Source organism: Eleutherodactylus coqui, chromosome 8 (assembly GCF_035609145.1).
Source record: "Eleutherodactylus coqui strain aEleCoq1 chromosome 8, aEleCoq1.hap1, whole genome shotgun sequence".
Taxonomy (NCBI): Eukaryota; Metazoa; Chordata; class Amphibia; order Anura; family Eleutherodactylidae; genus Eleutherodactylus; species Eleutherodactylus coqui.
This window is the reverse complement of record NC_089844.1, coordinates 176286342-176314319: the sequence shown is the minus strand read 5'-3', so window position 1 is coordinate 176314319 and position 27978 is coordinate 176286342. Positions and strand designations below refer to the sequence as shown.

Sequence of the window (27978 nt, the reverse complement as noted above, 5' to 3'; positions counted from 1 at the left end):
CATTTACACCTGATTATCAAAATGGGAAATTGACATTCAATGGTTTCTACTTTGAACATCCTTTCTGTGATGTTTCATTTCACCAGAGGAATAATGTTTTGCATTCCATTTTACTGCAACCTTTGCTCCTTGTCAAGAGGAGAGGAATTGAATAAATCCTAATCTTCCAAGATCTCAACTTCTTGTCAGCAAATTTTGCATTTTTGTCACATTCAAAATGCGCCCTGACCTAGTTCTGCTCACACAGCTGAGGGTTTGTTACAATGTACCAGTCCAGACAAATCTGTGAGGTAAAGACAGCAGCACAAATGTACTGCAAGCTGATAGCTCTTACCTGCATCGATACATTGTAACTAGAGATGAGCGAGCGTACTCGGATAAGCACTACTCACTCGAGTAATTTGCTTTATCCGAGTATCGCTGTGCTCGGGTCTAAAGATTCGGGTGCCGGCACGGAGCGGGGAGCTGCAGGGGAGAGCGGGGAGGAACGGAGGTAAGATCTTTCTCTCCTTCTCTCCTGCCCGCTCTCCCCTGCTCCCCGCTGCGACTCACCTGTCAGCCGCAGCGGCACCTGAATCTTTAGACCCGAGCACAGCAATACTCGGATAAAGCCAATTACTCGAGCGAGTAGTGCTTATCCGAGTACGCTCGCTCATCTCTAATTGTAACAGATCATCAATATAATATGTAATCGCTCTCCAGGAATTTCCCATGAGCCACCGGGAGCTGGCGGATATGAGGGATCACAGAACAATGGTTCAGTCTCTGGTGATGATTTTCAAGTCAGAATTTTCTTTATATTGCTTATTTTTTCTCTTGTTGATTTGCTGATTTTACTTTTATGTTTTCCCTTAATTTCATGATTCAAGTCCTTCTTCTCAGCAGCAGTGAAGAGGAAAATGTCTGCGGCCAGTCTGCCTAGGCCGGGCTGCTTGATCAGGATCTTCTGCTTCATCTTGTCTCCACTGTCATCCAAATCATCAATCACCACAATCATCCTCCTCTTCCCTGGATGAGCACAGAAAGAAAGACAGCAACATGAAATAAAAAGTATAGACCTCGTAGACTGGAGAGTCACTGAATCTTCTGGATCTGGACTTTTCCAAAGCGTTTGATACTGTGTCGTTTTGGTAGGGTCACCGTTACTAGTGGTGTACCACAAGGGTCAGTATTGGAGAGGTCACCATTACTAGTGGGGTACCACAAGGGTCAGTATTGGAGAGGTCACCATTACTAATGGGATACCATAGGGGTCAGTATTGGAGGGGGTCACCGTTACTAGTTGGGTACCACAAGGGTCAGTATTGGAGGGGTCACCATTACTAATGGGATACCATAGGGGTCAGTATTGGAGGTGGTCACAGTTACTAGTTGGGGACTACCGGGGGCACTATTGGGCCCTATATTTTTAAAATATTTATTAACCACATTGTGGGGATTGTACAGTAAAGTATCAATATTTGCAGTAGATACAAAACTATGCAAAGAATTCAACACAAGAGAGAATAGAATGCAGTTGCAAATGGATCTGAACAGCTTGGGGGCAGAAAAGTAGCAAATGAGGTTTAACACTGATAAATGTAAGGTTCTGCACACGGGCAGGGAAATATAAGTCACCATTACACACTATGGGAAACCACTAGGCAACACCGACATGGAAAAGGACTTGGGGATTTTAGTAACTGTAAGCTTAACTGGAGCAACCAGTGTCAGGCAGCTGCTGCCAAGGCAAATAGGAACATGAGGTGCATCAAAATAGATCTAGGGGCGCACAATGAGAACATTGTTCTTCCTCTTTACAAGTCACTGGTCAGACCACACATGGGATATTGTGTACAGTTTTGGGCACCGGTATTCAAGAAAGAAATATCAGAGCTTAAGCGAATTCAAAGGGGGCAACTAAAGTAATAAATGGAATGGGCGGACTACAAGACCCAGAGAGGCTATCAAAATTGGGGTTATTTAGTTAAGAAAAAAGATGGCAGAGGCCCGACCTAATTACTATGTATAGCTATATCAGGGAACATTACAGAGACCTCCCCCATCATCTATTTATACCCAAGACTGTAGCAAGGGGGCGCTCTAACAACTATGTATAAATATATCAGGGGTCAGTACAGAGAAGGAGATAAAAGTAGAGAGATATAGAGAAAGAAGAGCAGAGCAAGAGAGAAGATGAGAACAAGGCATGAATGATCTAAAAAAGGTAGTATATAAAGAAGAGGAACAAAAGAAGAGAAGGTAAAAGATGAGGAGGACAAGACATAACGGAGATAAAAGCAGAACGATGTAAACAACGGGGAGCAGAGGAAGAGAGATGGAAAAAGATGAGTTAGATGACAAGACATGAATGATCCAAAAGACATATATAGAGAAAGAAGAGGCACACAAGAGTAGAGAAGAGAAAGGATGAGGAGGACAAGAGGATAAGTCTCAGTCTAAGAGCTCCCACCAGCCTCTCACCTAGTTTGGCCGACAGCTGCTCCAACTCCTCATGATACAGAGAATCCTTGACATCGGTGAGACGTATCTTCCCATTCTTCAAACTGTGATATAGAATACCGAACTTACTCTTAAAGGCGGCTGCTCTCAGCGCCTCATTATCACTTCCAGATATCTTATAACATAGAACATCCTTATGTCCAAATTCCTCGGATGTCAACAGTCCCCTCAGCCAGCCATAGTCACCCTCCTGTGATCTAGAAAAGACGCCAACGGTAGATCTCGATGGAGTTGGTGTAGCCTACAAAAGACCAAAGCCAAAAGAAGATAGGGTTGATATAAGCTTATATACAGTTCACACTGAAGCCTTCTACAGAGTATACTGACCAACGTAGTACTGAACAATGGGGGTGTACATGAACATCATGAAATGTTTTCCCAAGGTCACAAAAACCCAAACTCTATAGAACCTTAAATATTATAAATTTCTTAAGACTGCAAAAATATATGACTCACATGTCCCATGAAGGAGTCCGTCAGCTCTGGAGGAGCCGCAGGAGGCAAGGATTGGGATCTCTCTAGAGTTGGAGAAGAGACAACTGCCGCCTGCTGGAAAACAATGATGTTCATGATCAAATTACGATAGAAATATTACCCCAGGTCTGTACGGTGTGCAGTCATGGATGGATATGTTACTCCAAGCCTGTCCTGATAATGACTACATGGTGAACCCCATTCATGTTTACTCCCATTACAGCCCCTGAGGCAATGCATGTGACAGGTCATTGGCTATAGAGATGACGATGATGATGGCGGTGATACGATATTTCACTACTCACATTGTCATTTCCTGTGTTTGCTGGTTGATATTCCGGTGTTTCACCTGTAAAACAAACAGGTCATTCCCTTTTACTATTTCTAGAATCTCATTCATGGTGGTCACACGGCTTCACAATATTTTCAACATCTTAAAAGGAAACATCATTTTCATGTATTTTAAAGTGTAAAACAGGTGCAAATCTCACCGCCGGTCACCTGCAGCGCTAACTTCCCACTAGGAGACCTGGAGGGCAAAGCTCTAAAATTCACTTCTGGGTTATCACCTTGGGAGTCCAAACTACACTTGTTCTGGCAGATGGACATATTACCCCAGGTCAGTACTGGGGATAGTCATAGACGGACATATTAGTCCAGGTCTATGCAGGCTGTAGTTATAGATGGACATATTACCCCACGCCTATACTCAAGGTAGTCATAGATGGACATATTATATCAGGTCTATGCAGGCTGTAGTTATAGATGGACATATTACCCCAGGTCTATGCAGGGTATTGTTATAGAGTGACATATTACCCCAGGTCTATACTCAAGGTAGTCATAGACAGACATATTACCCCAGGTCTATGCAGGGTATTATTAGAGATGGACATATTACCCCAGGTCACTACTGGGGATAGTCATAGATAGACATAGTACCCCAGGTCAGTACAGGGGGTAGTCATACATAGACATATTACCCCAGGGCTATACTCAAAGTAGTCATAGATGGACATAGTACTCCAGGTCTATGCAAGGTATTGTTATAGATGGACATATTACCCAAGGTCTATACTCAGGGTAGTCTTAGATAGATATATTACCCCACATCTATGCAGGATGTAGTTATAGATGGACATATTACCCCCGGTCTATACTCAAGGTAGTCATAGATAGACATACTATTTACCAGGTTTATACTCAGGGTAGACACAAGTGAACATATTACCCCAGGTCAATGTTGGGTGTAATCATAGATGAACCTATTATCTAAGGTTTATTCCCTGGGCAGTCACAGATAGACATATTATTTCCTGTGTCTATACCTAGGGTAAACATAGGTGAAGACATTACTGCAGGTCTATATGGGGTTTAGTTATAGATGGACATATTGACCCAGTCTGTACTGGTGGGAAAGGGGGAGGGGGTAGTCATAAATTGTCATATATCCGCAAATTTATACTGACTGGGTTTAGTAATTTAAGACATTCTCTTTCTGTGTTTAATTTGTGGTACCCAGAAACATGTGGTTGGTACCCCAAAGATTGCACTAGTGTTTTACTACTGCTTCATAATACTTTAATACTGTTTATTAAGTGTATATTTTATCTTTTTAAGTGGTGGCCGATTCTTCAAATATTGTGCTACAGCAGCTAGAGGGTTAACAAACCAGTTAGTTCTGCAGAAAACAGACAGAACAGACGAATGAAGGTAAAAACAAGTTCAGTTCCATGCAAATCTATTGGGAGGAGCTAAAGTTATAAAAAGGGTCACACCCATAGAGGCCACAAAACCAGGAGCACCCCAGAAGCCTTAGCTGCTAGAACTACCTGAGATCAGAGAGTATGGGACTATAACCCTTAGTCCCAAATAAATTGTGAGATCACCCGCCTCCACGTCTCCTGGACTTTCATTGGGGTGTTCATTGCATCCCGCCATCACACCCCGGGGAACAGTACAGCCCAGTGCATTCGCACCGTCACTTCACTACTTTCATTGTGACAACTGGTTTGCAGTGTGACATTTAATTCGACCTCTGTGAGATGGGAAGTCAACTGCCTGCAACATCATCTCCAACCCTGGTCATCCCAATGCCCCAGAGATTCAGTGCAGAGTTTATCTACAGTCCCAGACGTGGGACGACTCCTCTGCAGTAAGACGATAAGTAGTAAAGTATATTGTGTTTGATACCTGGAAGCCCGAGGAAATTCCTTAAGATCTTTGCTCTTGCTTCCTGCCCCATGTTATCAGTCTTGTCCTGATGTGAAACTAGGACCAGGTCATTGGCATAAGTGGCAATCTTCGGCTGTGAGTGCAGAATCAGGCTCTTCTGATGGTCACTACTGTCCTCCACATCATCAATCACCACGATTATGTTCTTCTTCTCTGCAAGAACAAAGTGCCAGCTGGATTAGTGAGAGACTTCTGGGGGTCTAGTCGTCCCCCACAGGTAGAAGGGCGTGCACCTCCAGATCAATCTCATATGATAGCCTCCAAATGAAAAGGGTTGATCCCATTACAACTGTCTAAGGGAAAACACAACCAGCTCTTCATGTCTCCTGTATGGGAAAGTGGGATTTAACCCATCCAATCCTACTATTTTCTATATGATAAGCAGCTGCAGAGTTATCAGGCAGTCACTTCTCCCTGTGCATACAAGTAGCATCTGCATCATGATGGAGTCACTAGACATGTTATTGGAGGGAATGGGAACCTGGGCCAGCAGACACCTACAGTATGTCACTAATAATTAATAATGAAGCCCCTGCTTGCTCCGCTATTGATAAATAATAATATCTACAATCATTTCTGCATGTACTCTGCTAAAAATACATAATAATTACTTGTTATATTAAAGGGGTTGTCTGGTTACCGGACAGCCTCGCTTCAATAGATCTGCATTAAAATACAAACTGAAATATACCTACTCCTCCGCGGCCGCAACTCCTCTGTGGTCCCAGTGACTATGGTGAAATTGAGGTTGCCGCTGGTTTTCCTGGCATCGACGCTCACATGAGTGCCATGATGCCAGGAGTTCAGGAAGGTGATGATACAGCCTCTCATTGGCTGCAGCTGTCATGTGATTTCCTGTTACCTCATCCTCACAACAGTCACCGGGACCACAGAGGAGCTGCGGCTGCAGAGGAGTAAGTATACTTCAGTTTGTTATTTTACCCCATACAAGGCTGTATCAACCGGACAACCCCTTTATATTCTGAACCCAACTCTAACCAGTTGCTGCACATTGTTTCATCAGAAATGACCCTGTTCAGAATGTGGCTCTGGGCGGTCAACTGGTTGCCCATTGTCCTTCTTCCTGAACCCCTGGAAAACAGCTGATTTTTCTGTGGAGGCCATGACCAATCAATGATTACCATGTAGCAACCGCACATGAAGTACTACAGGTCGGGAATTTAGATGAATGACTATCTTGGAATGCAAGGATGCCTCAAGTCTGCCAAAACAATAGCCGCCCATACAAAGTAGCTCTCTGTTCTGCTCATAGAGTGGAGACCCCTCTCTATGATGTCTATATGTCCTAAAAGACCATATGGAAATCCCTTTAAGGCTTGTTTCACATTAGCAAAATGATTTCTGTCAAGACCAGTAAGAAATGTAATGGATCTATTGTAAAATGGATCTTAAAGGACTACCTACACTTTTGATCAGTGGGATCTGGGTGCTGAAACCCCCACTGATCACTGACATGAAGGAGCTGTGATTGTCACTCCTCGGCTCTTCTTGGAAAGAAAGAAGGGCTCATAGAAGTTTATAGAAGTCTATAAGATCATCTTCAGCTGTCGAGAAGAGCCCGAGGACGACTCCTCCATCATTCTCCTATCATCATTTTCAGTTGTGTTCTTACCGAGGGTCACAGACAGACGTTGTAGTTCCTCGTCATACAGACTGTCTGTCATATCGGTAATGTTGACTTTGCCCCTGTTCTTGGTGTGATAGAGGATCCCAAATGTGCAGTGGGATAAGTCTTCTTCCAGCTGCTGATGTCCACTGTTAGAGATGAAGCATGGCCGGACGGACAGGACATGGTCTCTGAAGGCCTCCGAAGTCAGCAGGGTCATCAGCCAGGAGAAATTTCTGTCTTCTGATCTGAAGAAAACTCCCACTTTATGTCTTATTCCAATCACAACCTTCAAGTAAAAATAAAATATGGACCTGAAGATTCAAGCGTTTCTTTCATCCACAGAGATCTATTTGCATACTTTTTTCCCAGGTAACACTGCATTGTCTTTAAGACTCCCTACACCAACTGGCAAGGAGAAACAATACCCTCCTGGACTTACATCTCAGGCCTTTTACTCAGCCAACCAGAACCCCACTATACACTGATGAGGTGTGAGAACCCTGAAACAGCTGACTGCGAATTAGAGTATTTTCCTTATAGGGAAGATTTTGGTTTGGCTTAAACCATAAAGGCTGATTTAGACACAATGATTTTCGCTCAAAACCATCTTAAGAGCGATAATCGTTGTGTCCAACTCCAGTAACATCGTGCAGTTTTCATTAAGCGGTCGCTCATTATTGTCTTTCAGCATGCTGAAAGATCAGTGATCAGTTATCAGCAATTCACAGCGTGATACAGCTGATACTATTGTTTCAGCTGTATCCTGCTCCCTAAACACAGCCTGGGTATGAATAACACAGCTGTCCAGCTGTGTTCTTCATACCCCACTCGAAGCGATAAGCTGTACAACAGCCGGGCGCTCCGAGCGGGAAACAGCTGGATTCAGAAGAAAAGTGGCCCCGCTTGTCTTCTGCATCCCCCACTCAAAGCTTGGCTGTATAATACAGAGGACTGCAGAGCACACAGGGCTGCAGACCACAGAAGACTGCAGAGCACACAGGGCTGCAGACCACAGAAGACTGCAGAGCACACAGAGCTGCAGACCACAGAAAACTGTAGGCCATACAGGGCTGCAGACCACAGAAGACTGAGTGCAGAGCACACAGGGCTGCAGGCCACAGAAGACTGCAGAGCACACTGGGCTGCAGACCACAGAAAACTGCAGAGCACACAGGGCTACAGACCACAGATGACTGCAGAGCACATAGGGCTGCAGACCACAGAAGACTGCAGAGCACACAGGGCTGCAGACCACAGAAGACTGCAGAGCACATAGGGCTGCAGACCACAGAAGACTGCAGAGCACACAGGGCTGCAGACCACAAAAGACTGCAGAGCACATAGGGCTGCAGACCACAGAAGACTGCGGAGCACACAGGGCTGCAGACCACAGAAGACTGCAGAGCACATAGGGCTGCAGACCACAGAAGACTGCGGAGCACACAGGGCTGCAGACCACAGAAGACTGCAGAGCACACAGGGCTGCAGACCACAGAAGACTGCAGAGCACACAGGGCTGCAGACCACAGAAGACTGCAGAGCACACAGGGCTACAGACCACAGATAACTGCAGAGCACACAGGGCTGCAGAACACATAGGGCTGCAGACCACAGAAGACTGCAGAGCACACAGGGCTGCAGACCACAGAAGACTGCAGAGCACCTAGGGCTGCAGACCACAGAAGACTGCAGAGCACATAGGGCTGCAGACCACAGAAGACTGCAGAGCACATAGGGCTGCAGACCACAGAAGACTGCAGAGCACACAGGGCTGCAGACCACACAAGACTGCAGAGCACACAGGGCTGCAGACCACAGAAGATTGCAGAGCACACAGGGCTGCAGACCTCAGAAGACTGCAGAGCACACAGGGCTGCAGACCACAGAAGACTGCAGAGCACATAGGGCTGCAGACCACAGAAGACTGCAGAGCACACAGGGCTGCAGAGCACATAGGGCTGCAGACCACAGAAGACTGTGGAGCACACAGGGCTGCAGAGCACAGAAGACTGCAGAGCACACAGGGCTGCAGACCACAGAAGACTGCAGAGCACACAGGGCTGCAGACCACAGAAGACTGCAGAGCACACAGGGCTGCAGATCACAGAAGACTGCAGAGCACACAGGGCTGCAGACCACAGAAGACTGCAGAGCATACAGGGCTGCAGACCACAGAAGACTGCAGAGCACACAGGGCTGCAGACCACAGAAGACTGCAGAGCACACAGGGCTGCAGACCACAGAAAACTGTAGACCATACAGGGCTGCAGACCACAGAAGACTGCAGAGCACACAGGGCTGCAGACCACAGATGACTGCAGAGCATACAGGGCTGCAGACCACAGAAGACTGCAGAGCACACAGGGCTGCAGACCACAGAAGACTGCAAAGCACACAGGGCTGCAGACCACAGAAGACTGCAGAGCACATAGGGCTGCAGAGCACACAGGACTGCAGAGCACACAGGGCTGCAGACCATAGAAGACTGCAGAGTACACAGGGCTGCAGACCACAGAAGACTGCAGAGCACACAGGGCTGCAGACCACAGAAGACTGCACAGCACACAGGGCTGCAGACCACAGAAGACTGCAGAGCACACAGAGCTGCAGACCACAGAAGACTGCGGAGCACACAGGGCTGCAGACCACAGAAGACTGAGTGCAGAGCACACAGGGCTGCAGACCACAGAAGACTGCAGAGCACACAGGGCTGCAGACCACAGAAGACTGCAGAGCACACAGGGCTGCAGACCACAGAAGACTGCACAGCACACAGGGCTGCAGACCACAGAAGACTGCAGAGCACACAGGGCTGCAGACCTCAGAGGGCTGTACAAATAGACTGTAGACGAAATTGATTAATATCGTCCTACGTCATAGGAGGACTAACATTTCATGCCTCACCTTTGGAGAGATGACCCGCACAGAACCTGTGGAGTGAGAAGATAGTTGAGTAAATCAATGCATGGACAATGCTTTTAATACTATGACCATCATTACTACTACTTACTACAATTAACACCTACATTGCTGCTATACTACCTTGACTATTATTGTTACTACTATATTTGTTATTGCTACTATTACTTGTGTTATTACTACTATTGCTACTAGCACTACTAGAATAATTAATGTTGTACTTATTAGGTCAGGGTTAGCCCTACTACTACTATTTGGGTACCTATACACATGGCGGATTTGCTATGGACTTTGAATACTTTCGACCTATCATTCCTATAATTCCATTCTTCCCCGGTAACTTTTCTCTCTACATAAACCCCTCATGATGCTTGTGGGGAGGATGTTCTTCACTAACCTCTGGCGGCCTTGTCTGGTTCCAGCTGTGGGAGGTTAGAAAACAACTTCTGATTGACCAATTCTTTCTCTGTCCTACTGAAGAGGAGGAGACCCTTGGAGTATTTACTTATATCAGGATATTGCTTCAGGAGCCGAGTCTTCTCCTCGTCACTGCTGACCGCTATATCATCAATCACCACCACCAGGTTCTTCTTCCCTGTAATCACACCACTTTGCTCAGATAATCGTCTATTGTATAACGCAACATTTTAGGGTAATTATTATTTTTTTACTTTTTTCATGAAACTCTCTGGACGATATATTACAATTTTCCCACTCTCCACTGAGCCCTCACAATAGGCTGACACTGCCAGTCACTTTTCAGCTTATTCTGTGTACACAGGGGTAGAGTCAGCAGTGATCTCATTATCACCAGTGGGAGGGGTTATAATGACCCCAACTACAAAGCTACAACTAACAGTATCCACTATTCACAATATGTGAATGTCACAACTTACCCCTCTCAGATGCCCACAGTATTCTCCCATAGAAGGCTATAGGTAATGGTCACAGTTCATCTGCTCCACCTCCCTGCAAAGGCCACAGAGCATGCCCACTACACTCTTCCATAGAAGTCAAGAGGTGATGGGAGCAGGTCACTTCTTTCTCTCCTTCCCTACACATTGACCTCTGTATATATCATAGAGTATGCCCATTTTTCTTTCACATGGAAGTGAAGAGATGATGGGAACAGGCTCATCTTCTCCTTAGTGACCTCTCCACATATTACAGAGCATGCCCAAACAATTCTTCCACAGAAATCAATAGAGGTATTCAATTAGAATTGATGTGTCAAAAAGCAGTATTAATGTGATTTGCACTGGATTAAGATGTGTCAAATTTATTAAAAGATGTGCACTTCTCAATAAACTTGCCATACTTCATTCCAGAAAGCTGAGGGTAAACGAAAGGGGATTGAGAAAACCTAAAAGTGTCAGAAACCAGAAATCTAGGTGTAATACCAGGACTCAAACAGCTTTCAGGAGGGTGATAGAAGGCAGGTGGGAGTGGTGCTCTCAACCAGGTAGACATACCAATGGTGGGTGGACTAGATATAAGAAAGCAAAAACTGGTATTTTGGTGCATCTTTGGAGAGTTTCACCAAGTTACCAGTCTTTTGTTTTTCTACTTTACCCCAGGACACATGCTAGTTAAAGTATTTCTCCCTTGCAGTCTGGTTTTGTATTATTTGCACCGAGTAGTAGAAGAGGGTGAAATGACTCGGTCCAGTTACCTTATATCTTTGACCACTGTCGTCCAGTTCGTTCCCAAAGAGCATATGGCGGCATTCAGTCTCTTACCTTGTGCCGACAGTGATTTAACCCTCTTAGACGGTGACGCACCCTGAGTCCATTCTTCTTCATTGGATACATAGAAGCAGAATGTGTATTCAGCCAGCAGCTTCTCCAAATTCTTTGTCTTCATGTTCATGATGTTGATACGATTCAGACCCGTCACCACTTCTTGGAAATACGAAGAACCTATAACTCTAAATAGCCACTCGACATTCTCCTCCAGAGCTGACATGATCGCAACCTTGTGTCCTGACCCCAGCTGACTCTGTAATAGCGCAGCACATTATAAAGTTATACATCGGAGCACTGATAATGATGTACAGTAGCACTTTTTTTACAGTACCAATGAACATTATAGATAATAGCCAGTGTTGGTACGCTCACAAGATGCTTTCAAGGTTGGGCACCAGCAGCAAGATCTAGATGCACTGACTCTTGGGATTGAAACATTTCTAGTGTCTTGATATTAAATGTATGGATTTTATGGATTCTGAGCTCCACCTACTCTCCTAGTAACTCCAGTAATTGTGGTCAACTTAAGGAGTCCTCAATATTTTTAAATGTTACATCTTGCCTTCGCTTTTCACCTAATTTGGACACACCCCGCTAAAAGGCTTGACGAGGCTGAAGCCTAGCTCTAGGACCACTCATTTGATAATATGTGATCTTCTCTAATAAGTAGAGAAAAGCGATGATTCAAAGCCTTTACTACAAGGTCTATAGTTATTGATGGAGAATGGACACTGCAGGGTAAAGTCGCCTGGTGCAAGCACCAAGTCATGACTGACATCTCAACATGATGTTTTTGCAGGTTGGTTTGCCATTGTCTTCCCTAGTCATCTTTAAGCTGGGTGCTCATTTTACCGACCTTAGAAGGATGGAAGGCTAAATCAACCTTGCAACAGCTACCTGAACCACATGCGGATTGAACCCACAACCTTCAGGTCAAGAGTGAGAACATTTCTGCTGCCTTAACACTCTGCGCCACACAAGGTTCAGGATTTGCAGCCAATCAAAGGTAATAGAATATTGCCTCATAGTTATTTTACCTGTACTTATAACTCCCATCATCTCACTTTGATTCAGCACATTCACAATGAACTTGGCGAGGAACAGATTAAAATTTTCACATTATGTCTAAAGTCTCTACAGGTGGGTCTGATGGGGCTTAGAAAACATTCAATTCACTTTCTCTTTGGGGCACCTCAATTATCTGCCCTGATTGCTTGGTACGTGAAACGCCCTGAATATCCCAGTAAACAAAGTTTTACAAGATGAATCCTCGACCTCACAATCCAAATACATTGTCAAGATTAGAGATTTGACTGGAAACATTTCTACATTGTTTCTGCCGTTCTAAAATTTCTTAATAAAGGTAAATCTCACCGATTTCTTCCCTTTTGTGATCTCTGGAAATAACAAAAAAGAGACAATAAGAGCAGATTCACTGTGTATTCCTCTGATATTACTCTGTACAACTTAAAGGCAATCTTTTGAGCGATAATCATTGTGGGCATTTACGCGCTCTGAGAACTGCTATTTTCTCAGAGCGCTCAGCTGGTGTTCAACTGAGTGCTCCGTGCGGGGTATACAGAACACAGCTAGAGCTCTGTCTTCTGCATACTCCTGCTGTGTTCACGGAGCGCTCAGCTGGTATTCAACTGAGCGCTCCGAGCAGGGTATGCAGAACACAGTTGGAGCGCTGTCTTCTGCATACTCCTGCTGTGTTCACGGAGCTTTCAGATAGTATACAGCTGAGTGCTCCGAGGGGGTATACAGAAGACAACTGGTGCCCTGTCTTCTGCATACTGCTGCTGTTTTCATGGAGTGCTCAGATAGTATACAGCTAAGTGCTTCGAGGGGGGTATACAGAAGACAACTGGTGCCCTGTCTTCTGCATACTGCTGCTGTTTTCTCTGAGCGGGATACCAGCTGAAACAATAGTATCAGCAGTATCCCGCTGAGAACTCAGCGTGCGGTCCTGATAAGACTTATCGTCTTTCAGCTAGCTGACGCAACGATTATTGCTCAAAAGATGGCTTTTGAGTGAATTTTCAGCGATAATCATTGTGATTAAATGCGGTATTACACCGGGACATTGACATAGAAACACAAGGTCATTAGAAGCTTAGAGGAAGGAAGGCTATAATAGCAATAGGGGCCACAGGGTCGAAGACAAGATCCTCACCTGCATTTATCAATGATAAAAGATCAATGGAAGGTGCAAAGTAAAGGAACGTGTTAGAATCTGGTCAGAGGCATGGCTAAAGACTCATGGGCCCGGATGCAAAAGTTCAGCATGGAGACCCTTCCACAACTTTTCCCGGCACCTTAAAAATCCCATTGATGCAATACTAGCAGATGGCCATTGCTAGAATCTGAAAAGATTAGGCAAAGGCAAAATGTAGGGAACTCTTACGCAAAATCTGTAATATAGCCTCCCAACCAACTAAGTGCCATTTATAATACTGGTGTTTTCTTATATGATAGAGGGGCCTTTGGCGCCCTAAGGCTCCAGGGCCTGGTTGCGACTACTACCTGTGCACCCCCTATAGGTACGACCCTGAATCTGGTAGTGATCTGTAAGATCTACAGAGAAGATATGTGGTCAATGGGAGAAAGAAGCAGAAGACTAGAGGAGTCTGCAAACATACAAACCTATGAGGAGATCATGATACAGCGAGGCAGAGCCCTAGTAATAAGAACATCCTGACATGTGTGCCATAAAAACAGAGGAGGCTCCTTACCACTGTGAGTAAATATGTCATGGACACATTGCAGCCATGTAATAGAATGAGCTTGTGGCACTGGTTATTATCAGCACTGTTCCCTTACATGACCCACCTTTACATTTCTCCATGATCTCCCTGATCTGGTTCAGTTTTTGGTATATTACGTCCTCCATCTTTTCCGAGCACAGTGCATTAATCTTCAGGTCCCTCAGCTCCTGCCTCTTCTCAAGACCAACGTCCTTTCTTTCAGCAATTCTCTCTACCCTACCAGGGACATTGACATTCTGAAAGACAAAGTTAGCAATTCGTCTTGGTAAATATGTTATTAGAGACAAGGAAATGGCCAGAGGGGTAACATGATAACTAGAAACTCTGGAGTCCAAGGCAAAATCTGTAACCCACCCACCTACCATGTGCCAGTTATAATAGTGGTGTCTTATGTGGCAGAGGGGCCATTGTCAGCTCTCTCAGCCACCAGGACCACAGTGCTACCCCCTAGTGGAAGGCAGTTTATATTAGAATATCTAATATTAGGAGGGAACTCTAGCTCTTGTTATTTAAGCCCTTAACACCACATGGTGCACATTTACATCCTGGGTGTGTGGGGTTTATATGGAGTGGGGTGACAAACTCATTCTACTCCATACAAGGCGGGTGCAGACTGTCTGTGATAGCAGATACCAGCCTGCAACATCTGTGATCAGTGTTAGTGCTGATCGTGGCTATTAACCCTCTTAATAATGCTGACAATTCTGACAGTGGCATTTAAATACTCTGATCGTTGTTCGGGGGACATGAATGGCCCCCTGTGATGCGATTGCAGGGTGCCTTCTGAATGCCCCCAGAGTTGGCATGAATAAATGCCATATAATGTAATAATGTGGTATTACATTATACTATATGAGCATTCAACCAATCACAAGTTCAAGTCCCCTATGAGAACTCAAATAAAATGTAAAATCAAATAGAAAAAAAATATATATTATTGGAAAAAGTAAAGGAAGTAAAAGTTTAACCACTTAGTGACCACACATACGTGTTTTCACGTTCTAAGTACCTGGGCTTTAATCTACAGGACTGTAAAAACATGCAGGTCCTGCAGACTAAAGCCCTGGGGTCTGCAAGAGTGACAGCTCCTGGCTCCCAGCTACCAGAGGTAGTCCAGAGCCTGGAGCTGTCACCAGGGGCTGCAGTGTGCGACGCCCAGCCATGAGATCACCATTATCTAACGATTGCATAAAAGTAAAAAAAAAGGTTAAATAAAGTTAAAGTTTCATCTCTCCTCACAGATCGGATCTGTAAGGAAAATTGAAAATACTGAAATGCGGCCTCAGTGACGTCCCGCGGCGATCTGTTCCTGCAAGGACCTGCCACCGGCTACTGTGCTTGCGTGCCTTCGGCAAAATGTTAGACGCATATGCAGAACTGCGGAGCCTGGGCATTTAAAAGGTAGCCGAGAGCAAGGCGATGTCACCAAGGACTGTGGTATGCTGGTCACATGATTACCGTTATTCATTGGATAACGGCGATCATGTAAAGTTAAAAAAAAAGTTTAAAAAGTTAAAGTTTCATCTCCACTCACGGATCGTATTTTAAAATCTCCCTGTTTCTGGATACCAAAGGTAGCCGAGAGCCGGGAGATTTCACAGGGGTATACAGTCCCTGGTCATGTGATAGGCTATGTAAAAGTTAAAAAAAAGTTTGTTTCACCTCCCATCACAGATCCGATCCATGAGGGCAGCCAAGAGCCTGGAGCAGTGACTGAGAGCCCCGGTGAGCGGTCCCCGGTAACATGATAAAATGGTAGCAATCTACCTTAAGTCGGTCGCAGGAATTGAGGATTCTGCATGCATTTGAGCCGAGGTAATATGTGGATCAATCAAATGCATTGGATTACACAATTCCGCTCACATTAGCGGGTGGGAAAAACATAATCCACTCGCAGAAAACAGAATGCAGGATTTCTGTTTTACTGTGGATATCTGCAATATAAAGCCCATTATGCTCCATAGTCACAGATATACCCGCAGCCCATACGCAACGACATTGTAGACGGGCTGTGGGTACCCGTGTTATCACTACTATAAATAAACAAACGAAAAAAGGTGTACTGCGCATGACCGCCTGTGTGAGTACGCAGTTATGCACAGTACATTACGTGGCAGCATGCAGGGCCATGGACGGGCTCACAGCTGGGATCCACATCCGGCCGTGTGAGCCCGGCGTTATTCAGATCACTACTTGGAATACGTAATTTACAAGAAGCCCCGGGAACGCTCGCCTTCCTGCAGTTCCAGGAGCAGATTGTTGAGCGCCTTCTGTGTGAGACCACCGCACCTCAGCAAGATTACAGAGCCCCACAGAGCGCCACTTTTTACAACCCATCCCTGCCGCTGAGGTCAAGAAATACCCCCCAAAAAGTGGTGGATTTGCATCAAGCATGGGAGAGGAAGGGATACCCGGATTTATTGCCTCTTGTGCCCATCCCAACCGGGCCTCCGTAATTACCTGTGTTTTCAGACATACCACAGAGTTTACATTATTACTTTTATGTAAGATTTAGGGATGCCAAAGGGGGGGGGGGGGGTTAGAGATTACATTTTTTTCTGCACAAGTGGGCAATGGGGCCTGGAATTTATTCAGTTGTGACCTGAAATCCTACGGGTGTTCCCTCCATTATAGGCCTAGCCATGTGTCCTGTAAGTAGACTGGAGCTACAATGGGGGTATTGCTGAACACAGAAGAACTAGTGCTAAAAAAATTGGGATGCATCTCCCCAGTTTTCCTGCTTGAAACAAAGAAAACTGTCATGGAAGTAAACATATTTGTGGAAAAAAATTCACAAAAATTGTGGGGTCAGAATGCTCAGTACACTCTTAGATAAATGCGCTGAAGGAACTAGTTTTTAAAATGGGGTCATTTGTGGGGGGCACTTTATCACTTTGGCAGCTTGATGGCTGTACAAGTGAGTAATGGGGCCTGGAATTTATTCAGTTGTGCCCTGAAAGTTAAGAATATTCCCTTCATTACAGGCCTAGCCATGTGTCCAGTAAGCAGCTTGGAGCTACATTGGATATGTTTCTGAACACGGGACAAACAGGGGTATCCATTATGGGGTGAAAGTCTTTATTCATATGTGTGCTGTATAAAAAAACTGTTTTCAAAATGACAGAATTACCAAAAAAATGAACATCGTAATTTTTTCTTTCTGCTTTCCTTAGATTCATTCAAAAACTGTGGGGTCAAAATACGCAGTACACCCCTAGATGAATTCGTTAAGGGTCTAGTTTTTTAAAAGGGGTCATTCGTGGGGGTTTTCTATCATTTTGGCCGCTCAAGGGCTCTACAAGTGGGCGATGGGGCCTAAAACACCTTCAAGCAAAATGTCTGTTCTGAAAGCCACCGGCTGCTCCTTTCAGTTTGGGCCCCGTTGTGCATCCAGACATAATATTAGGGCCACAACGGGTATGCTTCTGCACACAGGACAAACCATTTTGGGGTATAAATCCTCATTTTCATGTGCACTATAGAAAAAAACTGTCTTTAAAATGACATATTTGCAACAATATGAAATTTTATTTTTTTCTCCTTTAAATTGCATTAACTCCTGAAAAAAAAAACTGAGGGGTCAAAATTCTCCTGACAACCCCTCAGTGAATACATTAAGGGGTGTATTTTTAAAATGGGGTAATTTGTGGGGGTATCCATTATTCTGATACCTATGAGGCTTTACAATCTTCGCTTCGAGTAGGAAAACAAAATGTTCCTTAACATTTTAATCATTAATGTTAAATTTGTACGTCTCCTAAATGGTTAAAAAAACCTTTCAAAATGTGTGTCTAGAATAAAGTAAACAGATGGAAAAATATATCTTATCAAGAATTTGTACAGTATGTTTGCACATATTTGAGTATTGCAGTTAAAAATGTGAAAAAAAATTAAAAAATTTTCAAAATGTTCCCAATTTAGGCGTTTTTAATACATATACAGAAATTCTATCAATTTACTTTTACCTAAATGAAGTACAAGATGTGGCAAAAAAAACTATTTAAAAAAACTTGGATATGCAAAGCCTTTACGGAGTTATTCTATGTTAAAGTGACACATGTCAGATTTGAAAAATTAGGCCACCACTATTTAGTCACTAAGGGGTTAAAGAAAACACCTTTTCCCATATTAATAATAAAAACCAATTAAATTAAAAAAAAACATGTTTGCATTGTTGCATCCACAAAGGTTTGATATATCAAAATAATGCATTATTGATTCCGGACGGTGAATATTGTCAGAAAAAAATAAATAAAAACCTCCAGAATTGCACATTTTTGGTCACGCTATCCCCCGAAAAACATTTTCCAAAGTATTTTTATTTTTTAAAAGTAATACCGCAAAAGTAAAACTATATAAAAAAATGCGTATCATCGTAATCATACTAACCCACAGTATAAAGTTATTATGTAATTTTTACTGCAATGTGTAAGCCATAAAAACAAGACCCTCCCAAAGTTGGGGCGATTGCATTATCCTTTTTCAATTTCACTCCGATTGAAAATTTTAAAATCTTTTCCAGTAAATTATGTAATACACTAAATGGCACCATTGAAAAAGACAACTAGTCCTGCAAAAAACAAGCCCTCATGTCGCTATGTAAACGTAAAAATGAAAAAGTTATGATTTTTTGAAAATGAGGAGGAAAAAACAAAAATAAGAAAAAAGCCACGTCCCTAAGGGTTAAGAGAAATCACCTAAACTTACATCATCAATCAATCAATTGTTATCATTTCCTTGTGGGAAACATTAGTCATACAACCAGTTCAGACATGTCATCTGAGATGATCCCACAACCATTGTACAGTATGATCTCTTCTGGCTCTGGTCTCTTACTGCATGGAGACGTGAAATGTTGGCCGCGTTGTCCCTACAGACGGTGCCGTCTCCTCTTTCCCGGAGGCCTCGGAGCTTCCTGGGTGGTTCCTTTGTCTTGTCCTGCCTTTCTTGCTCATTACCATAATGTTACGAATTTGCCAGGACCACCTCCAATAATGACCAGCAGTTTAGCATTAAGAAGCGACAGGTAGAGATCCTGCAGCCTCGGGGAGCTGCCAGACCAGTCCTTCTATCCTTACAATGGTTCCTGGATCTGACTGTGCTCTGAGTCACCTTAGACACCATTTGATCATAGACATGTATTTCAGGTTTGATCATTAATCTCAGTTCAAGGTCCATGTCACTTCACAATGAGAATGCCACAGGCGTGACTTAAAGGTTTATGAGCAGAGATAAGGAAAATTCAACCACATTGTAAGCACTGGTATCATTCCAGGTGAATTATGAGGATCAGGGCATGTGTCGGAGTAATATCAGCATTCCTTACTGTAGTGTCCCACAGCCAGAGTCCATGTTACACCCCAGTGTAAAGTTGTTATGTGGTTGCATAAAGCATATTTTCCACATGCATAATAATGTATCTTGTATGCACTTTGCATTGCACCGTGTTAAACCTGGAGAACCTTGCAACAGTTCAGAATGTGCAGGGATATAAGGGTTAAAAGTGTACAGATGAGATGTGATTTTGGTCACACAGAACCTCAGCAGATTTTGCAGAGTACATCAGCTCTTGCACAACTTCTTCACTGATTTGACTCCTAATTAAAACAGAACTTTTAATAATAACTTATAAAATATAAAGGACCTCACAGAGAGAAAGCAAATAGATGCTCAATTAGAAAAATAAGCACCGTAGTCTACCACAGTTGGCGCTACAGTAGAGGAGCAATTGCGCGGTGCCAATCAATATGGGTATTCCGTGCTTTCATGTAAATTTTACTCTATGGTCAACCTGGGCGCCATGGTGACTCTTCCATTAGTAGGAGGTGGCCAGCCGGGAATACAGTGCCGACGTGCCCATTCCCACCGTAGGACAAATGAAAAAAATTGAAACGGGTGCGTACCGCCGTCCAAATCAACTCAGCTTGTCCACTATTGATGCGGTGTGGACCAAGTCTATACAAGCGCTTGGTTTTATTTGAAAAATATTTTTGATGATCAAAGCAGGAATAGATTTAAAAAAGGATGGGGTCGTTTTAGTTCTGGTTTGCTGGATGAAGTCCAGATATCGATATGGACATACCCAAGCTTTGATCTATACTGTATTCCAAATTGAAAAGAAAACCTATATGGTTTACTAAGCAAAGCTAGATGTTAGTAGACTCGATGTTAATTGGCTTGACGCGTTTCTGTGGTAAAATGCGACTCATCAGGAGCCTTATGAATGAAAGAAAGGAACCAAAAGGTATCCCAAAGTATGTGAGCAATAGAGACAATGCCTATCAATGCTAGGATGAAGTATTTGAAATATAGTAACAATGCCTATCAATGCTAGGACAAAGGTTCACTAATTGTACATGGGCGACGATTAGAGATGAGCGAGCACCAAAATGCTCGGGTGCTCGTTACTCGGGACGAAATTATCGCGATGCTCGAGGGTTCGTTTTGAGTAACGAACCCCATTGAAGTCAATGGGCGACTCGAGCATTTTTGTATTTCGCCGATGCTCGCTAAGGTTTCCATTTGTGAAAATCTGGGCAATTCAAGAAAGTGATGGGAACGACACAGAAACGGATCGGGCAGGCGAGGGGCTACATGTTGGGCTGCATCTCAAGTTCCCAGGTCCCACTATTAAGCCACAATAGCGGCAAGAGTGCCCCCCCCCTCCCAACAACTTTTACTTCTGAAAACCCCTCATTATCAATGCATACCATAGCTAAGCACCACACTACCTCCAACAAAGCACAATCACTGCCTGCATGACACTCCGCTGCCACTTCTCCTGGGTTACATGCTGCCCAACCCCCCCCCCCCTGCACGACCCAGTGTCCACAGCGCACACCAAATTGTCCCTGCGCAGCCTTCAGCTGCACTCATGCCACGCCACCCTCATTTCTATTTATAAGTGCGTCTGCCATGAGGAGGAACCGCAGGCACACACTGCAGAGGGTTGGCACGGCTAGGCAGCGACCCTCTTTAAAAGGGGCAGGGCGATAGCCCACAATGCTGTACAGAAGCAATGAGAAATATAATCCTGTGCCACCGCCATCAGGAGCTGCACACGTGGGCATAGCAATGGGGAACCTATGTGCCACACACTATTCATTCTGTCAAGGTGTCTGCGTGCCCCAGTCAGACTGTGTTTTTTTATAAATAGTCACAGGCAGGTACAACTCCGCAATGGGAATTCCGTGTGCACCCACAACATGGGTGGCTCCCTGGAACCCACCGGCTGTACATTAATGTATCCCATTGCAGTGCCCATCACAGCTGAGGTAATGTCATGTTTAATGCAAGTGGGCTTTGGCCCACACTGCATGCCCCAGTCAGACTGGGGTTCTTTAGAAGTGGACACATGCAGTTACAACTCCGTGTGGACCCACGGCATGGGTGGCTCCCTGGAACCCACCGGCGGTACATAAATATATCCCAATGCAGTGCCCAACACAGCTGATGTAACGTCAGCTGTAATGCAGGTGGGCTAAAAATTAATTGGATTACACTGTAGGCGAGGGCCCCCAAAAATTGGTGTACCAACAGTACTAATGTACCTCAGAAAAATTGCCCATGCCCAACCAAGAGGGCAGGTGAAACCCATTAATCGCTTTGGTTAATGTGACTTAATTGGTAACTAGGCCTGGAGGCCGCCCAGTTAAAATAAAAATTGGTTCAGGTGAAAGTTTCAACGCTTTAATGAGCATTGAAACGTATAAAAATTATTTACAAAAATTATATGACTGAGCCTTGTGGGCCTAAGAAAAATTGCCCGTTCGGCGTGATTATGTGAGGTTTCAGGAGGAGGAGCAGGAGGAGGAGGAGGAATATTATACACAGATTGATGAAGCAAAAATGTCCCCGTTTTTGATGGTGATAGAGAACGATGCCTCCATCCGCGGGTGCAGCCTACGTATTGCTTAGGTATCGCTGCTGTCCGCTGGTGAAGAAGAGAAGTCTGGGGAAATCCAGGCTTTGTTCATCTTGATGAGTGTAAGCCTGTCGGCACTGTCGGTTGACAGGCGGGTACGCTTATCCGTGATGATTCCCCCAGCCGCACTAAACACCCTCTCTGACAAGACGCTAGCCGCAGGACAAGCAAGCACCTCCAGGGCATACAGCGCGAGTTCAGGCCACGTGTCCAGCTTCGACACCCAGTAGTTGTAGGGGGCAGAGGCGTCACCGAGGACGGTCGTGCGATCGGCTACGTACTCCCTCACCATCCTTTTACAGTGCTCCCGCCAACTCAGCCTTGACTGGGGACCGGTGACACAGTCTTGCTGGGGAGCCATAAAGCTGGCAAAGGCTTTGGAGAATGGTCCCCTGCCTGCGCTGTACATGCTGCCTGATCTCTGCGCCTCCCCTGCTACCTGGCCCTCGGAACTGCGCCTTCTGCCACTAGCGCTGTCGGATGGGAAGTTTACCATCAGTTTGTCCACCAGCGCCCTGTGGTATAGCATCATTCTGGAACCCCTTTCCTCTTCGGGAATGAGAGTGGAAAGGTTCTCCTTATACCATGGGTCGAGCAGTGTGTACACCCAGTAATCCGTAGTGGCCAGAATGCGTGTAACGCGAGGGTCACGGGAAAGGCATCCTAACATGAAGTCAGCCATGTGTGCCAGGGTACCTGTACGCAACACATGGCTGTCCTCACTAGGAAGATCACTTTCAGGATCCTCCTCCTCCTCCTCCTCCTCCTCCTCCTCTGGCCATACATGCTGAAAGGATGACAGGCAAGCAGCATGTGTACCCTCGGCAGTGGGCCAAGCTGTCTCTTCCCCCTCCTCCTCATGCTTCTCCCCCTCCTCCTCCTCAACGCGCTGAGATATAGACATGAGGGTGCTCTGACTATCCAGCGACATACTGTCTTCCCACGCCTCCGTTTCCGAGTGCAAAGCATCTGCCTTTATGCTTTGCAGGGAACTTCTCAAGAGGCATAGCAGAGGAATGGTGACGCTAATGATTGCAGCATCCCCGCTCACCATCTGGGTAGACTCCTCAAAGTTTCGAAGGGCCTGGCCCACTCTTCTGTAAATAATTGAGGAGGCTGCCGCCCATGTTGGAGTTGGTATTCCACAATAGCTCTACGCTGCTCATAGAGCCTGGCCAACATGCGGAGCGTAGAGTTCCACCATGTGGGCATGTCGCACAGCAATCGGTGCACTGGCAGATTAAACCGATGTTGCAGGGTCCGCAGGGTGGCAGCGTCCCTCTTGGAGTTGCGGAAATGTGCGCTGACCCGGCGCATCTTTCCGAGCAGGTATGACAAGTGTGGGTAGCTTTTCAGAAAGCGCTGCACCACCAAATTAAAGACATGGGCCAGGCATGGCACGTGCGTGAGGCTGCCGAGCTGCAGAGCCTCCACCAGGTTACGGCCGTTGTCACACATGACCATGCCCGGTTGGAGGCTCAGCGGCACAAGCCAGCAGTCAGTCTGCTCTGTAAGACCCTGCAGCAGTTCGTGGGCCGTGTGCCTCTTCTCTCCTAAGCTGAGTAGTTTCAGCACGGCCTGCTGATGCTTGCCCACCGCTGTGCTGCCGTGCCGCGCGACACCGACTTCTGGCGACGTGCTGCTGCTGACACATCTTGATTGCGAGACAGAGGTTGCGTAGGAGGAGGAGGGTGGTTTAGTGGAGGAAGCATACACCACCGCAGATACCACCACCGAGCTGGGGCCCACAATTCTGAGGGTGGGTAGGACGTGAGCGGTCCCAGGCTCTGACTCTGTCCCAGCCTCCACTAAATTCACCCAATGTGCCGTCAGGGAGATATAGTGGCCCTGCCCGCCTGTGCTTGTCCACGTGTCTGTTGTTAAGTGGACCTTGGCAGTAACCGCATTGGTGAAGGCGCGTACAATGTTGCGAGAGACGTGGTCGTGCAGGGCTGGGACGGCACATCGGGAAAAGTAGTGGCAACTGGGAACCGAGTAGCGCGGGGCCGCCGCCGCCATCATGCTTTTGAAAGCCTCCGTTTCCACAAGCCTATACGGCAGCATCACCAGGCTGATCAATTTGGCAATGTGCACGTTTAACGCTTGAGCGTGCGGGTGCGTGGCGGCGTACTTGCGCTTGCGCTCAAACAGTGGCGCTAGCGACGTCTGGACCCTGCGCTGAGAGACATTGCTGGAGGGGCCGAGGACAGCGTAGGTGAGGGTGTGGGTGCAGGCCAGGAGACGGTAGTGCCTGTGTCCTCAGAGGGGGGTTGGATCTCAGTAGCAGGTTGGGGCACAGGGGGAGAGGCAGTCGTGCAAACCGGAGGCGGTGAACGGGCATCGTCCCACCTAGTGGGGTGCTTGGTCATCATATGTCTGCGCATGCTGGTGGAGGTGGCTCCCTAGCTGATCTTGGCGTGACAAAGGTTGCACACCACTGTTCGTCGGTCGTCAGGCGTCTCTGTGAAAAACTGCCACACCGTAGAGCACCTTGACCTCTGCAGGGTGGCATGGCGCAAGGGGGCGCTTTGGGAAACAGTTGGTGGATTATTCGGTCTGGCCCTGCCTCTACCCCTGGCCACCGCACTGGCTCGGCCTGTGCCCACACCCTGACTTGGGCCTCCGCGTCCTCGCCCGCGTCCTCGTCCTTTAGGCCTACCCCTACCCCTCAGCATGGTGTATTACCAGTAGTGCAGAAACAGAACGCTGTAATTAAATGTGCCGCTTATTGGCCTGTGGTTGGTGGCTGACTTCGCTTATGGAACGCCAGGAAATAATTTTGCGCAAGCCTGCTGTAACACTTAGCTGGCTGCGTATGAATTAGGAGGACAACTACACCCAGCACAGACCCAGAACACTGAGGACAGTCACAGGCAGCCCAAATAGATTTTTTTCCCCAAATGTTTTTGGAAAGGCCCACTGCCTATATTCAATAAATATGTCTTCTGTCCCTGCGTCACCACTACTGGCCCTGGAGTATGCAAAATAACTGCAGACTGTTGCACTGTGGACAGGAATACAGCGGTGATGTAAGAGGCAACACAGAGCCAGGAAATAATTTTGCGCAAGCCTGCTGTAACACTTAGCTGGCTGCGTATAAATTAGGAGGACAACTACACCCAGCACAGACCCAGAACACTGAGGACAGTCACAGGCAGCCCAAATAGATTTTTCCCCCCAAATGTTTTTGCAAAGGCCCACTGCCTATATACACTGTATATGTCTTCTGTCCCCGCGTCACCACTACTGGCCCTGGAGTATGTAAAATAACTGCAGACTGTTGCACTGTGGACTGGAATGTGATGTAACAGCCAACACAGAGCCAGGAAATAATTTTGTGCAAGCCTGCTGTAACACTTAGCTGGCTGCGTATAAATTAGGAGGACAACTACACCCAGCACAGACCCAGAACACTGAGGACAGTCACAGGCAGCCCAAATAGATTTTTTCCCCCAAATGTTTTTGGAAAGGCCCACTGCCTATATTCAATAAATATGTCTTCTGTCCCTGCGTCACCACTACTGGCCCTGGAGTATGTAAAATAACTGCAGACTGTTGCACTGTGGACTGGAATGTGATGTAACAGCCAACACAGAGCCAGGAAATAATTTTGCGCAAGCCTGCTGTAACACTTAGCTGGCTGCGTATGAATTAGGAGGACAACTACACCCAGCACAGACCCAGTACACTGAGGACAGTCACAGGCAGCCCAAATAGATTTATTTCCCCAAATGTTTTTGGAAAGGCCCACTGCCTATATACACTGTATATGTCTTCTGTCCCCGCGTCACCACTACTGCCCCTGGAGTATGTAAAATAACTGCAGACTGTTGCACTGTGGACTGGAATGTGATGTAACAGCCAACACAGAGCCAGGAAATAATTTTGTGCAAGCCTGCTGTAACACTTAGCTGGCTGCATATGAATTAGGAGGACAACTACACCCAGCAGAGACCCAGTATACTGAGGACAGTCACAGGCAGCCCAAATAGATTTTTTTCCCCAAATGTTTTTGGAAAGGCCCACTGCCTATATTCAATAAATATATGTCTTCTGTCCCTGCCTCACAATATATGTCTTCTGTCCCTGCCTCACCACCACTGCTTGCCCTGGAGTATGTATAATTACTGCAGGGCGCAATGCTCTGCACGGCCGATATACAAAAAAAAAAAAGTGCAACACTGCAAAAAGCAGCCTCCACAGTACTGCACACGGTTAGATGTGGCCCTAAGAAGGACCGTTGGGGTTCTTGAAGCCAAAAATACTCCTAACACTCTCCCTATAGCAGCTCCGGCACCAACAGCACTTTCCCTCCTCTATGTCAGAACAAATCTGTGGCGAGCCGCGGGAGGGGCCGATTTTTATACTCGGGTGACACCTGATCTCCCCAGCCACTCACTGCAGGGGGGTGGTATAGGGCTTGAACGTCGCAGGGGGAAGTTGTAATGCCTTCCCTGTCTTTCTATTGGCCAGAAAAGCGCGCTAACGTCTCAGAGATGAAAGTGAAAGTAACTCGAACATCGCGTGGTACTCGTCACGAGTAACGAGCATCTCGAACATGCTAATACTCAAACGAGTATCAAGCTCGGACGAGTACGTTCGCTCATCTCTAGCGACGATCCCCCGTATTGTGACCATAAACGTACTGGTCCTATAACTTTTCCCAGCCTCAAAATTACTAGCTTTCCCTGAGCTGATTTGGGCTAGAAGTAAACCCCGTTTACAATAAACGAAGACTGCCCAGTCACAATCACTAAGTACTTTGGATCTAGGGCTACGCACAATAGGTACCCAGAAATAGGTTTGTTGGTAAGAGAACCAAAATAATAAAATTGAAGCCTAGCAGAGTCTCCAGCCTTGAAGGTAGTCCTCATATGCCCCAACTTATATGCCTCCAGCCTACCTTCAAGGCTGGAGACTCTGCTAGGCTTCCATTTTATTATTTTATCTCCATGGAGAACTCTGTGGGTGACGGCGATCAGTTTAATTTGAGTTCGGTAATGTATGGGCAATCAGTGCAGTGACTGGCACAGTGCAGAGGTGTCTGAGAAGAAGCTGGATAGGAAGATGAGTGTAGCTGTCACATTTAATATGGATTGGAGAGGGAAGAGTCTGTTGCGGAGAAGGCCAGTAAGCAGTGAGTTGCAGTAGTCGAGTCAGGACTGGATGAGAGTGACAACGATTGTCTTTAGCATGTCCATGGTCAGGAACGGACGGATTTTTGCAATGTTCCTGAGGTGCAGGTGGCATGTTCGGGCCAGCGATTGGATGTGAACAGTGAAGGAGAGGTCCGAGTCCAGTGTGACCCCGAGGCAGTAGGCATGCTGTCTGGGGGATATGGTGGTGCTGGCTACTGATATGGAGATGTTGGGGAAAGGTCGGCTGGTAGTGGGTGGAAAAAACAGAAGGTCAGTTTTTGAGAGATTAATGTTGAGACAGAGGAAGGACATAGTGTTATAGACAGCAAACAGACAGTTGGATATGTTTTTGAGGAAAGGTGCAGAGATGTCACAGGAAGAAGTGTACAGTTGGGTGTCATCAGCATAAAGGTGATATTTGAGGCCAAATTGGTGGATGGTTAGTCCTATTGGGGCTATATAGATAGAGAAGAGAAGGAGGCCAAGGACCGAGTCCTGGGGGACCCTGACAGCGAGAGGAAGTGGAGTACAAGATGAGTACAAAAAGGTGAAAGCTGGATAGCACCATGACTATAACACCCACCGGTGGAAGAAAGCGCCACTTCTCATGTAGTGTCCAGCATGAATCTTTAAAGAAGCCTCT

General features: G+C 46.0%; 1 protein-coding gene across 1 annotated transcript; it reads right to left on the bottom strand.

The window, feature by feature from the left end:
- Positions 1 to 446: 446 nt before the first annotated feature.
- On the bottom strand, positions 447 to 19451 carry LOC136578037 (uncharacterized). The gene is made up of 12 exons (XM_066577945.1): positions 19386 to 19451; positions 14338 to 14509; positions 12880 to 12902; positions 11500 to 11758; positions 10158 to 10355; positions 9746 to 9771; positions 6845 to 7127; positions 5170 to 5364; positions 3282 to 3325; positions 2959 to 3051; positions 2464 to 2743; positions 447 to 1008 (listed from the first exon to the last, which is right to left on the bottom strand). The coding sequence occupies exons 1-12, from the start codon at positions 19449 to 19451 to the stop codon at positions 779 to 781; spliced, it is 1869 nt and encodes a 622-aa protein (XP_066434042.1). The 3' UTR covers positions 447 to 778.
- Positions 19452 to 27978: the final 8527 nt, after the last annotated feature.